Raw genomic sequence first — 14,775 nt, 5'->3', positions numbered from 1 at the left:
CTCAATGGGATTGAGATCCGGGCTCTTTGCTAACCATGGCAGAACACTGATATTCCTGTCTTGTAGGAAATAATGCACAGAACGAGCAGTATGGCTGGTGGCATTGTCACGCTGGAGGGTCATGTCAGGATGAGCCTGCAGGAAGTGTACCACATGAGGGAGGAGGATGTCTTCCCTGTAATACACAGCGTTGAGACTGCCTGCAATGACAACAAGCTCAGTCATATGATGCTGTGACATACCGCCCCAGACCACGACGGACCGTCCACCTCCAAATTGATCCCGCTCCAGAGTACAGGCCTCGGTGTAACGCTCATTCCTTCGACGATAAACGTGAATCTGACCATCACCCCTGGTGAGACAAAATCACGACTCGTCAATGAAGAGCACTTTTTGGCAGTCTTGTCTGGTCCAGCGACGGTGGGTTTGTGCCCATAGGCGACGCTGTTGCCGGTGATGTCTGGTGAGGACCTGCCTTACAACAGGCCTTCAAGCCCTCAGTCCAGCCTCTCACAGCCTATTGCGGACAGTCTGAGCACTGATAGAGGGATTTTGCGTTCCTGGTGTAACTCGGGCAGTTGTTGTTGCCATCCTGTACCTGTCCCGCAGGTGTGATGTTTGCATGTACCGATCCTGTGCAGGTGTTGTTACACGTGGTCTGCCACTACGAGTATGATCAGCTGTCCGTCCTGTCTCCCTGTTGCGCTGTCTTAGGCGTCTCACAGTACGGACATTGCAATTTATTGCCCTGGCCACATCTGCAGTCCTCATGCCTCCTTGCAGCATGCCTAAGGCACGTTCACGCAGATGAGCAGGGACCCTGGGCATCTTTCTTTTGGTGTTTTTCAGAGTCAGTAGAAAGGCCTGTTTGGTGTCCTAAGTTTTCATAACTGTGACCTTAATTGCCTACCGTCTGTAAGCTGTTAGTGTCTTAATGACTGTTCCACAGGTGCATGTTCAATAATTGTTTATGGTTCATTGAACAAGCATGGGAAACAGTGTTTAAACCCTTTACAATGAAGATCTGTGAAGTTACATGGATTTTTACGAATTATCTGTGGAAGACAGTGTCCTAAAAAAAGGGACGTTTATTTTTTGCTGAGTTTATATATATATATATATATATTTACAAATTCATCACACATTTATGATTTTATATGGGAATCAAAAAGCTTTCATGAATGTTCACCATGTGCTGATGTGCTCAGTGCTGTCAACAGACCCCATTATGACATCACAATGTAACGGAATCCTTGCCATGATATCATTGCTGGTTCCATCTGACAAGCAACATTTCATGATAGTTCTCTCACAGAGATAGGTTAAGTTCTTATTTTGAGAGTGTTAACATTTATTATCAATGGCTTATCGAGGAAGAAAATCAAGTGAGTTTGACAAACTCCAGAAGGAGAACTCTCAGATGAGGAGCGTCATCGAAAACTTGAGGAAGCAAAACATGGCTTTAAACCAACAGGATGACCAGGACAGGTTTTCAAGTTTTGTAAGGCTCATCAGTATTTCAAACGTTTTTCAAAAATATCACTGTTTATTTTGTGGTTTCATAGACATACAGTAGGCCTACATCCATAACATCTTTAGCTTAAAAGCTTTATATGACACACTGTAGAAACTATTTTGACTACTTCACTTCTGCTATTCATTTCATACTATACCATTGTGATCCAGGGCTATCAGGAGAGCTACCCAATCCCAGAGGGCCATCGGGGCTTCATCAGTGATGCCAGACTTCTGCAGATGCAGAGAGCTGAGAGAGAGGCCATGGAAGGAAAGCAAAGAAAGATAAGTGCTATCCATGAGAATTATGTCCGGACTGCTCTCATCGGGGTTGGCAGCACCTTCGCGCACCACTTCGTCCCCTCTATTCAGTGCATTCCGCGGCCGAAAGCTCCACCGAGGCCTTTGCCACGAAGGCTTGAACACATAGCTCTGGCCCCACTGAAGAACGTGGTGGGGGTGGACGGAGCCCAAGTTCGACCCGGATCTCACTCTCTGGAGTCCATCCAGGTAAATAAGTCATTCAGCAGCAGTAGCGTGCGGCCTGTTCCCGTCCCTCCCACTGGAGCTCCCTCCAAGAGGGGCAAGAAGAAGAAGGGCAGGCGGGGAGTCAAAGCCCTGAAAGTCCAGTTGGACCAGGGCTGTGCTGACAACAACGGACCCATTGACCTGATGGAGGAGGTGAGGGACATCGAGGCTCACCTGAAGGAGGAGGCCTGGAAGGTAGGATGGACTTTCAATTTATTGTAAATGTGAAAATTTGTGAAAACACAAGTGTAGACCATACTGTGAAACCAACAGTGCAGTTCAAGAAGAGTTAGGAAAATATTTAACAAATAAACTAATGTAAACAATAATAATAATAATAATAAAAGTAACACAATGACATAACAATAACGAGGCTATATACAGGGAGTATCGGTACCGAGTCAGTGTGCGGGGGTACAGGTTAGTTGAGGGGGTACAGTGTGCGGGGGTACAGGTTAGAAAGGATACTCTCTTTGACGGCATGATAGAATAGATCCTAGAATTAAGGATCTCTGTGTATTAGTTTATGTATATACTAGTTCTATATGCATTTCTATGATGGGAGCATTCTTTTCTGGTCTACGCCAAAGGTGGTACATGAGGTGAAGGCCATGGGCAGGAGAAGTTTTGGCTCGGCCATGTCCATGGGGGAAATAGCCACCAGCTCTCTGGGAAGCCTGAGCTCAGTGGATATGAACACCCCTGCGGAGCTCCGTGACTACTTGGATGTTGGGACCCCGGTAAAGTCGCGTGACAGTCCACCCAGGCCTGCTCCCCCCCCTACCAAGCCCAGGAGCAAACTGCCTCGGCCTACAAGGTTCCTTAGCCTGCAAAAGGCTGACACCGGCTCAGGTCAGTCCCTCTCATGTACTCACACTAATTTAAATTAGACAGGGAGATGAAGCTAGGTAGACTGATAGTAGGAAGGGAAGGGACACAAATGGCTTTAGCCCAGGGCTAAGACATTTTTCCACACTTGCTTTGCCTGTTGCACAGTGAGATAACCTTTGCTCAAGGCGAATTAGACCCTGCTTCTGAGCAGGGTGAGCACCAAAAAATGTGTGCTAAATTTAAAATGATATCATAATGAACTAAGATGTTCTAGTGTTAAAAGCTACAAACAGATATGGAAATGAGTAAATGCATAAATACATACATACAGTTCACAGAGAGATAGATGTCTGCTGTCAACCCATAGACAAGAAGGCAGCCAGTGAGCCAAAGGGCCAAATAAAGAAAAGTCAGGACCAGGCCAGATTGCAGCCCCTGTCCAACCCAGAGCAGGCCCTGACTAAGACCTTCAAGCTGCTCCACTCTGCCTCTGATGACTGGTGAGCATTCACTGTAGACAAGACCAATGGAGCTAGGCTAAAGGAAGCACAGTGTAGTGTCCTTGGAAATGTAGATTTGAGCTACAGAGCGTAGAAACTTCTGAAATTAAGAGACCAGAGTCCTAATTGATGAACATCTTTATAATGTTTTTGGAAAATGTTGTGGAAATTGCTTACGTTTCTTTCACTGACTTGCAGGGAGAAGAAGATCGAGGGCTTGACCTCTCTCCGTGTGATGGCTCAGAACCACATGGACATACTGATGCCTAAACTCCATGATATCTGCCTTGCCATTATAAATGAGGTAGCTCTATTCATTCACTGCCCTATTCATTCATCTGCACAAATCTGACAGTTCAGATCCTTCTAACCCCCCCCTTAAAAGATTTAGATGCACTATTGTAAAGTGGTTGTTCCACTGGATATTATAAGGTGAATGCACCAATTTGTAAGTCGCTCTGGATAAGAGCGTCTGCTAAATGACTTAAATGTAAATGTAAATGTAAATCTGCTACATTTGGAGAACAAGCCAAATGATTGTGTCATGTTTCTGATGTTCGTGGGTTGTACTGCTCAACATTAATAGCTGGTCCTGTGCGTGTTATTATGATTCAGGTGAAGAACCTGCGCTCTGCAGTGTCCTGTGCTGCCATGGCCACACTGGGTGACATGTACGTTCACCTCCAGAGGGCCATGGACAGTGAGGTGGAGGGGACGGCACGCGTGCTGCTGCACAAAGCCAGCGAGGCCAACAACTTCATCCGGCAGGCAGCCAACTTTGCCCTGGGTCACATGGTGCAGAGCTGCACCCCTACCCGTGTCATGAATGCCCTGCTGGTCGGTGGGCTGAGGTAAAGAGGGAGAGGGGTCAATTAACACTCACTAAGGGGTAGATCCGGACTTCCACAAATGTTCACTTTGTCTCACATTGAAAGGTTGACTCGAATGGAAGTTAGGATTCACTCCAAACGGACCTGATGTGACAATGCAATAGATAATTGATATGTAGTGAACTTTCTGGTGCAAAATGGTCACTGCTCACTTAAGTATACCACACATTAGATTAGAATCAACTTTATTGTCATTGAACAAGTACAACGAAATGCAGTTAGTATCTGACCAGAAGTGCAAATAAAAGAGTGCAGAAAATGTAGTAAAAAGTAAAATAACTAAGTACGTTATTAAGTGGGATGTATAAATGTGCAATGAAGGCAAATGGCAAGTCTAAATGTGCAATGAAGGCAAATTGAAAGTGCAAGGAGGCATGCAACTGAAATGCAGGGAGAGCAGCAATGAGGTTACCGAGGTAGACATATACATGTACATCTGAATTATGTCCTTAATCAGATTTTGCAAAGCAATGTCAGAGTCCAGTAGTACTGTGAAATGGACAAAGAGAGTAGTGCAACAAGGTCCCTGAGAGGCAGTACCTTTTGTTTGTGGCATGGATGTGAAGGGTCCCTGATGCGCTGGAGGTCTCCGATAGCTGGGCACCAGTGATGTGGTGGGTGGTTTTCACCACCCGTTGCAGGGCCTTCCGGTCAGCCACGGAGCACCCGCCAAACCACACTGTGGCGCAGTTAGTCAGATTGCTCTCGACCGTGCAGTGGTAAAAGTTCACCAGGATCTTGGGAGACAGGCAGGCCTTCTTCAGCCTCCTCAAAAAGTACAGGCGCTGCTGCGCCTTCTTGACTAGGGTTGAGGTGTTGCGGGTCCAGGAGAGGTCATCGGAGATGTAGACACCCAGGAATTTGAAGCTGGGCACACGCTCCACTTCAGTGCCATCAATGAGAACTGGGGCGTGGCTGCGGCTTTTAGACTTCCTGTTAATCCACTATGAGCTCCTTGGTTTTCTTTGCATTGAGGGCCAGGTTGTTGTCAGCGCACCATGCAGCCAGGTGCTTGACCTCCTCCCTGTAGGCTGACTCGTCATTGTCACTGATCAGACCTACCACCGTGGTTTCGTCTGCGAACTTGACGATGGTGTTGATACCGTGTACAGAAACTTAGTCGTAGGAGAAGAGGGAGTACAGGAAGAGGCTCGGCACACCAGTGTTCAGGTTCAGGGTTGAGGTGGTGAAGTCGTCTAACCTGACAGACTGGGGTCTGTTGGTCAGGAAGTCCAAAGTCCAGTTACAGAGAGAGGGGCTGATCCCTAGGTCATGGAGTTTGGTGACCAGCCTAGAGGGAATGACCGTATTGAATGCTGAGCTAAAGTCTATGAACAGCATTCTCACATAGGTGTTGGTTTTGTCATGGAAGAGTGTAAAGCTGTGAAGATGGCGTCCTCTGCAGACCTGTTCGGTCGGTAGGCAAACTGGTGGGGATCCAGTGTTGGAGGGAGGCAGGACTTAAGGTAGGCCAAAACCAGTCTTTCGAAGCACTTCATGATCGTGGGGGTGAGTGCAACAGGTCGGAGGTCATTCGGGCTTGATGCGGTCGACTGCTGCGGCACTGGCACAATGGTTGCGGTCTTGAAGCACGTAGGGACAACCGCCTGGGCCAGTGACAGATTGAAAATTTGTATTAGGGCCGGGACAATACCAGTATTGCAATATATTTTCAATGGCAAAAATGAAAACGCATAGCAGATCTCACTCTTTGGTCCTTTAAAAACCTGCTGTATGTAAAATATTGTCTGATACAGCTTGGAAAATAAATAAATATTACTCAGGATGACAACATAATGATATTTGTTTCCAACATTACGTCTGTTTTCCTAAAGAACTTTTATCCACTTCGTGTTTTGGATACTGGTATCGTCCCGGACCTAATTTGCAGTGGATGTGTATCATCACTACACGACAACATTTGTTAACACTTTATATGAAAGTGATGCTCCAGAGCAGGGCCGGCTCTAGCCTCTTTAGCCTCTTGGGGAGATTTGGTTGGGAGGCCCCCCCACCAAGCGGGTTCCCAACAATTATGGCTTGACTGCGGAGAGAAACATGTGCATATTAAAGTTAATTTCCTGTAATTCGACACTACAGTAAATGGTGACCCCGATGTGATATATCTTACAGATACTTTGGACTAAATTTGAGTTTATTCTATTCTATTATTCTATTGGGGCAGCAGGTAGCCTAGTGGTTAGCGGTTTGGACTTGTAACTGAAAGATTGCAAGATCGAATCCCCGAGCTGACAAGGTAAAAATCTGTTGTTCTGCCCCTGAACAAGGTAGTTAACCCTCTGAATGGCACACATACACAATCCATGTCCATATTGTCTCAAAACTTAAAAATCCTTATTAAACCTGTCACCTCCCTTTCATTTATACTGATTGAAGTGGATTTATGAACATTTGAACACCTAGGCCATGTGCTGTTATAATCTCCACCCGGCACAGCCAGAAGAGGACTGGCCACCCCTCATAGCCTGGTTCCTCTCTAGGTTTCTTCCTAGGTTTTGGCCTTTCTAGGGAGTTTTTCCTAGCCACCATGCTTCTACACCTGCATTGCTTGCTGTTTGGGGTTTTAGGCTGGGTTTCTGTACAGCACTTTGAGATATCAGCTGATGTAAGAAGGGCTATATAAATACATTTGATTGGATTTAACAAGTGACATCAATAATTGGGTTCACCTGGTCAGTCTGTCATGGAAAGAGAAGGTGTTCTTAATGTTTTGTATACTCAGTCTATTGACAAGCATAAGAAAAAATACAAGAGAATGTTCATTCTAAAGCTTGCTGCGCTTTTACTCGGGGAAAAACTAATAGCAACACAGCAAACTACTGATGAACTTCCCAGAGGAAATCAGAGTGCAACATAGAGCAATTGGAAGCAGAACTTCAAGCATTTGAAAAAGAGCATGATCAGACTAGGTCATTTCTACATGATGCGCAGCGAGATTTGTTAGAACAGAGCACAAATAGGCTCCAAAGCGATAAGTCTGACTGAGATACAGATAGCTGCACAGTCAGTCCCACTTAGGGTGTGGCCATGCCAGAGTATGTGAGCAGAGTGAGGAGTGGAGCTTGCCCTATTTGACTGGATCGTGGAGCAAGTTTCCCAGAGGCTGGGGCTTCGGCTTTCTCGCCCCCTTCAATTTCGCTCCAGTAGTGCTCCAGTAGCACTCATTTTACAAGCTCAAGGCATGCCCGGCCCAGCATGCATTTGTAGTCTACTTGTGTGCTGCTATAGCACCTTGCTTTAGCTACTGTCATCTAATATTCTAAATATCTTCATAAAGAAGCTGATAAAACACACAGGTGAAAAATCAAGGTGACTTACAAAGATGAGGACCAAGAGCAAGAGAGGGAGTGTGGTTATGTAGTGTCCACAACTAAAGAATGAAAAGACAGGTATCCCGAAAGCATGTACTTACTACGTGTACATGCTAACAGAAAGGAACGAGGTGGGTAGCTAGCTAAGTGTGTCATTTTAGCACATTATTTATGAACAAAAAATAATCTCTAAAAAGTTCAGTTAATTTTCCTTCTATTATCTATACATTAGGCCATCATTGAGGGCATGTTAACTCTATTACGTCTTTCAAGGAGCATTCTGTTTTCATAGAGATATTTCAACCAAAATCCTTTAGGCCTACCTACAGAACAAAATAAAAATAACTATGCATCCCTGCCCAGCCTGGTATTAGTGGCCCAAACGGTGTTTAGCATCCCAAGTGGCTCTGCAAGAGCTGAGAGTGTATTCTCTGCGGCTGGCCTGCTCTCCAGGCACAATCACATGAGCCTGAAGCTACAGACTCTGGCCAAACTCATGTTTCTAAAAATAAATTCAAAGGCACTGTAGACTGAGCCTAATGAGGCATTTTTCATTTAATTTGTATTTAATTCTAAGTAAGTCAATCAGCATGTATGTGCAATTTATAGACTATAACGATTTAATACAACAAAATGTTGTGTAAATGCTGAGCTTACACGGAACCCAAACTGGCTGCGTGTGTGCGCCATAGTGTTGACAGTACCAAAATAAAACAACTAATTTACAAAAAACACTGCAGCACAAACAAGTTACAACGTGAAATCGCCTCTATCCCATTCAGACCTTAGAGGACCAAACTACATCTCCCATAATGCAACGCCCGCACCAGCTCAGCTAACCGTCTGCATCACAGAAAGGCATGCTAGCTAGCAACAGCAGCACTTTTAGCACTCTGTAAACTATATTAATAACAACAATAAAACTCTGAAAGTTACATGTTTCTAAAGTCTCACATTCCCTTATAACAATATCTACAGCAAGACACACCTTTCTCAGTGTTTTCTCGGTCTGAGGAGAACGGCAGCTACGGATAGTACCAGGGTGTTAGTAGGTGAAGCAAGCACCCAGATGAAATAAAATATATTTAATGAAACAAAACCCGAAGATGTTAACATCATTCAGCTACTGTAACTGCCCACCTAACATCAACAGGCAGCACCAGTAGCGCAACAATTAAAAATGGACACCAAAAGTAAAGTTCCTGGCGATCAAAGTGATCTGACTCCCCCTTCTGTCTGAACTTGGAAGGGCTTTGGCCCTGAACCTGGTTGTTCTGTTCTGCGTTGTGTACTATTCTAATAATTTGAAGTTTGATGGAATAACCATTTTAATTCTACTACAAATACATTTCATATTAGGCTACATGTCTGACTCCTGACCTATTTAGAGTGTTTATATGCTGTTTAATACGACATGTAGCCTATTTGAAATTATGAGTGCTTCTTACAGTCACCTTTTCCTGTTGTTTACTTAAATACTTCATTCAAATCATATGGTTTGGTTTCAATATTTCAAAACCAAATGGTAGGTTATACGCCACAGCTTTCAGCCAATCAGCATTCAGGGCTCGAACCACCCGGTTTATAATTTCAATTATCTCGCCAACCCTCTCGTTACCACTCTGGGTAGCAGAGTTTCAGTTGTGTTTACATCTGTAGGTCTGATATCTGATTGGAAGTTCACTTTTATAGTAGCATATTGGTTAACAACTCACATTGTTTTATTTTAACAACTCAGAGGCTTTTAAGAGTCTTAGATTCATTGTCTCTCTCTTTTTCTTTGTTCCTGACCTGCGCTAGTGAGATACGCTCTCTCTCTCTCCACCCCAGCGACTCTTGGGGCATGGCCTTTCAGGCTATGACTTCTCTCCCTCTCTGATCATGCATAAGGTATTGCATTGTAATGTTTGTTAATGCCTTGTATATGATTTCATAATGTTAAATACCTTTCCACTCTCAGTCCAATTCTTGCTAGTCAATGTCAACTCATTGCCTAATGCTTGCTTGCATATTTTAAGTATCTTTATAGCGTAAAAGATAAACATTTTAATGTATAAATAGTTATATATCAAATACTACCACACTACAAAGTCAATCAATTTAATATACACCATCACAAATATTCACATGTTTTCATTTAGGCAGGTCTTAAGAAACATTATGATATTAAACCTCTACGGGATCAGTGTCCCCCCCGCGGGACGGTTGAGCTAATGTAGGCAAATGTGATTAGCATGAGGTTGTAAGTAACAAAAACATTTCCCAGGACAGATATGGGCAGAAAGCTTAAATTCTTGTTAATTTAACTGCACTGTCCAATTTACAGTAGGTATTACAGTGAAAGAATATCAATCTATTTGTTTGAGAAGAGTGCACAATGTATTGATAAACCAATTAGGCACATTTGGGCAGTCTTGATACAACATTTTGAACAGATATACAATGGTTCATTGGTTCAGTCTAAAACTTTGCACTGACACTGCTGCCATCTAGTGACCAACATCGAAATTGCGCCTGGGCTGGAATATAAATACATTTATAAATATGTATATTTATTTATAGGCAATGAGTTGACATTGACTAGCAAGAAGGTATTTAACATTATGAAATCATATACAAGGCACTATGATCAAATACCTTATTAATTATCTGATAAATCATGAACAAATCATTTAAAATAGCGTTTATAAATGTGTAAATAACTATTTATAGATTTCTCATTGACATTTACAAATGTAGGAATAATGATTAATAAATGGTAATTGAACTCTTCACAAACAGTTTATAAATGGTATATTAAGGGACTTTAATATAAAGTCTTACTGAACATTTTGATCCATCGATGAGACTTCATCAATACAATCCATTATCATTCGTCTCCTAACTCATGTATCTCTATGACATGTAACTGATGTGCTCTGTTTTTCCTTCCTCAGCCACCGTAACGCTGCGGTGAGGAGCTGCACTGCTCAGCACCTGGAGAGACTGGCTGAGGTCATGGGGATGGCTCGTCTCCTGTCGGGGAAGAAAGACCTCACTGACCGTTTCTTGATTGCCGTCAGTAAACTGGCTGTGGACCCTGCACAGGAAGTCAGGTGGGATGTTCCTCCTGTAAAGTAGCTTGCTTAAACATAATGGCCGGCCTTAATTTAGGCCGTGATTCAATCCATGGCTCGCTATAGCACTAGATCGCCGACAATGCAGCTTGTAAAGGTAATTTACTCTTGAGTCGACATCTGCAGCATTTACCACGAATACAAATTGAAATTGCCTTTAAAAGCCACATTGTCGGCTGTCTACAGCATCTATGCTAAAAGGGTGTCATGGATTGAATTGCGGATTTTAGGTATTCCAAAACAACCACAGGTTCTCTTGGAGGGGAATAGTAATTGAAAACAAATAGGAAAAATTATAAACGCAAATAAGTGCTACGTGGCATAGGAAAATCCAAGTCCAGGCACTCATGTGGGTTTGAAAGTTAAAAAGCCAAAAGCTTAGCCGAAGCCAAAGGATGTTCTTCTCCCATCGCCAACTAGCGACCTCCTGTGGTGACCAATGCACGCTGACACGGTCGCCAGGTGTATGGTGTTTTCTCCGACACATTGGTGCAGCTGGCTTCCAGGTTAAGCGGGCTTTGTGTCAAGAAGTAGTACGGCTTGGCTGGGTTGTGTTTCGCAGGACGCACGGCTCTCGACCCTCTTGCAAATTCGACCTAATGTATGTCTTATTTTGATGGGATATTTTTTTCTCAGGTTGCCATCGTTTGAGTACTGTTTTTAATCACAGACAGGAGAAATTATTTGATATGTTGCACGTTTAAGATGATAGTAATATCTTTGTCCACAGGCATCATGGTCGCAATATCTTGAGAAACGTGGCCCCCAATGGCGACTTTGGTAAAATGTGGGACAAATTCGCTCCGAGGAAAGAGCGAGAATCCTTGAGGGAGGTCATCTCAAAGGTTAACCTCAAAGAAAGGTACATTCTCTCTGGATGATTAGAAGAAGTATGACAAATGAGCTGATATGATTACAGAACTCCAATCCCACTGGGCACAGACATCAGTTCAATGTCTAGTTTTGATTTAAATTTGGGAAATCAACCAATGTGAAATTAACCAAAAATGTTGGTTAAAAGTTGGGTGAAAAAAATCCAATTGTGTTTTCCACATTGATTCACCGTCATCACATAGATTTTTTTGTTGTTGTTGAAATGAGGTGGAAACAACGTTTATTCAACCAGTTTTGGCCCAATGGGATGAATTTAATATACTGTAAGATTATATCTTTCTGTCTTTTCTCTTTTTCAACAGGAATATCTGAATAATCCCCAACTTGACTATATGTTTGTATCTAAATATTTGCACATTTCCCAACTTGACTATTATCCCCTCCAGTCCCCAAACTCTAATATTTTCGCTCATTCTAAGAAATTTGACACTATCATCCAAACCCCCATGTAAATGCATCTTTAAGCTGCATCGACTCCCTGTCCAAGTCCTGAATTCACTATAAGGCAATATGAACCACATTCAAAGCACTAAATGACCTTTCCTCGAAGCTCCTATCTGATCTACCAGCTCAATAGTGGTCTACTGAAACCATACTCACCATCTCAGGGGGTGCTCAGATCATCAACCACTGACCTCCACACCATCCTCAAAACCAGCAGTCCTCTTTTGGAGGCAGATTGGTCAGTGCTCCTGTATGGCACCAACATTGTGGATTTTCATCCAATGCTTCTGGACTATGAGAACATTCTTTGGACAATAAAATTAGGTAAAATGGAAGCTGGCTACAGTCTCAGTTTTATCCTCCAAGACAGTGTGAGGATGTGTAACAACAATACCTGTAGTTTAATTTCATGATCAGGGCCAGATTACCGAATGGGCACGCAGGGCACCTGCCCTGTGGGCCCCGACCTCCAGGGAATATCATCATAACATCCAAAACTAAAAGTATAGTGGATGTATATTACAGTACGTGGACGTTTTACAATTCGTGAGCTCGTTTCATAATTTGTAGCCATGTTTAAAATAAATTTGTGCTCATTTTGTAGAAATTCGTGAGCATTTAAAAACATTTAGTGGGGATGTTTTATATCAATTTGCTTACTGGTGCTATTCCATGCCGTCTCGAGGAGGGGTGCGTCACTTGAGTGGGTTGAGTCACTGACGTGATCCTCCTGTCTGGGTTGGTGCCCCCCTTGGGTTGTGCCGTGGTGGAGATCTTTGTGGGCTATACTCGGCCCTGTCTCAGGATGGTAAGTTGGTGGTTGAAGTAATCCCTCTAGTGGTGTGGGGGCTGTGCTTTGGCAAAGTGGGTAGGGTTATATCCTGCCTGTTTGGCCCTGTCCGGGGGTATCGTCGGATGGGGCCACAGTGTCTCCCGACCTCTCCTGTCTCAGCCTCCAGTATTTATGCTGCAGTAGTTTATGTGTCGGGGAGCTAGGGTCAGTCTGTTATATCTGGAGTATTTCTCCTGTCTTATCCGGTGTCCTGTGTGAATTTAAGTATGCTCTCTCTAATTCTTTCTTTCTTTCTCTCTCTCTCTCTTTCTTTCTCTTTCTTTCTCTCTCTCTCTCTCTCTCTTTCTCTCTCTCTTTCTCTCTTTCGCTCTCTCTCTTTCTCCCTCTTTCTCTCTTTCTCTCTTTCTCTCTTTCTCTCTCTTTCTCTCTCTCTCTTTCTCTCTCTCTTTCTCTCTCTCTCTTTCTCTCTCTCTTTTTCTCTCTCTCTTTCTCTTTCTCTTTCTCTTTCTCTCTCTCTCTCTGTCTCTCTCTTTCTCTCTCTCTCGGAGGACCTGAGCCCTAGGACCATGCCTCAGGACTACCTTGCCTGATGACTCCTTGCTGTCCCCAGTCCACCTGGCTGTGCTGCTGCTCCAGTTTCAACTGTTCTGCCTGCGGCTATGGAACCCTGATCTGTTCACCGGACGTGCTACCTGTCCCAGACCTGCTGTTTTCAAATCTCCAGAGACAGCAGGAGCGGTAGAGATACTCTGAATGATCGGCTATGAAAAGCCAACTGACATTTACTCCTGAGGTTCTGACCTGTTGCACCCTCGACAACCACTGTGATTATTATTATTTGACCCTGCTGGTCATCTTTGAACATCTTGGCCATGTTCTGTTATAATCTCCACCCGGCACAGCCAGAAGAGGACTGGCCACCCCTCATAGCCTGGTTCCTCTCTAGGTTTCTTCCTAGGTTCTGGCCTTTCTAGGGAGTTGTTCCTAGCCACCGTGCTTCTACACCTGCATTGCTTGCTGTTTGGGGTTTTAGGCTGGGTTTCTGTACAGCGCTTTGAGATATCAGCTGATGTAAGAAGGGCTTTATAAATAAATTTGATTTGAAATTTGATTTGATATATGCTCCTAAAAACAAATGAGGAGATGGAAGATACAGGACTTGAAGCGCATCCAGTGTCACAAATAGAACCAAGTTCTATTTTAGCACCTGGCTAAGCAGATGCTTGCGCACGTGCAATGATTGAATAACATGTATGTGTTCATTTATTTTGCAACTGGTCTGGTCAGCATGTTAGAGATAGACAGGACTCCAGTCATACTGCAAAACACCACTAGATGCCAGACATACCATTTGCATAGATGGGAATAACCAAGAATTCATGTGAAATCCATTCATGAGAATATTTAAAGAAAGGGAAAGGGGGATAGCTAGTTAGAGCACAAGTGGAAAAGGGTAGTCACTAGTGGGGACAAAAATAATGTATGCTTCTTTCCGCCACACATTACAACAGTGGTTGTTGTATTTTCTGTTTTGTTTGATTATCACAGGATTTGGGCTTTGTTGCCCTTGTTTACAGTGACCTAAATAATGCTCAAGTAAAAGATGGTGCCTCACAACCACGACCACCCAGAGTTTATACCATTGGTTTCTACATCCAGCTTCTAATGGTGCATTTACATACAGGATTTACCCCAGTATTTTACCCATGGATCCCTGCTCTCATTTGGGGCCAAGGCAATGCTCTGTGTTCTTTTCAGCTGTTTTTTACATAACAATGGCTATCTGTGAACTTTAAAACCTTCTCACAAAGCAACAGACTTGAATGATGCAAAGATTGTTGATGCCGTCACCATAAGTCTTTAGAGCTGACATTAACATAAAACCCTGGTCGAAACCCTGGAGTGTGGGTAAGTCTATATGGAAAAGTACCA

General features: G+C 43.6%; 1 protein-coding gene across 2 annotated transcripts; it reads left to right on the top strand.

Moving 5' to 3' along the window:
- Positions 1–1,141: 1,141 nt before the first annotated feature.
- Positions 1,142–14,475, top strand: LOC123732876 (uncharacterized). 2 transcript variants are annotated; one of them, XM_082964463.1, is made up of 8 exons: positions 1,142–1,501; positions 1,687–2,238; positions 2,634–2,895; positions 3,242–3,374; positions 3,573–3,678; positions 3,990–4,225; positions 10,533–10,691; positions 11,443–14,475. In XM_082964463.1, exons 1-8 carry the CDS (start codon positions 1,361–1,363, stop codon positions 11,591–11,593), a joined length of 1,740 nt encoding a protein of 579 aa, XP_082820589.1. In that variant the 5' UTR covers positions 1,142–1,360; the 3' UTR covers positions 11,594–14,475. The 2 variants fall into 2 exon arrangements, with proteins under 2 accessions (XP_082820589.1, XP_082820588.1); XM_082964462.1 differs by having other exon boundaries at positions 1,143–1,501; positions 3,206–3,374.
- Positions 14,476–14,775: the final 300 nt, after the last annotated feature.

The sequence above is a fragment of the Salmo salar genome, chromosome 02, assembly GCF_965601325.2.
Source record: "Salmo salar chromosome 02, fSalSal1, whole genome shotgun sequence".
Lineage (NCBI taxonomy): Eukaryota > Metazoa > Chordata > Actinopteri > Salmoniformes > Salmonidae > Salmo > Salmo salar.
The sequence above is the reverse complement of the archived record's forward strand: the minus strand, read 5'-3'. Positions and strand labels throughout refer to the sequence as shown.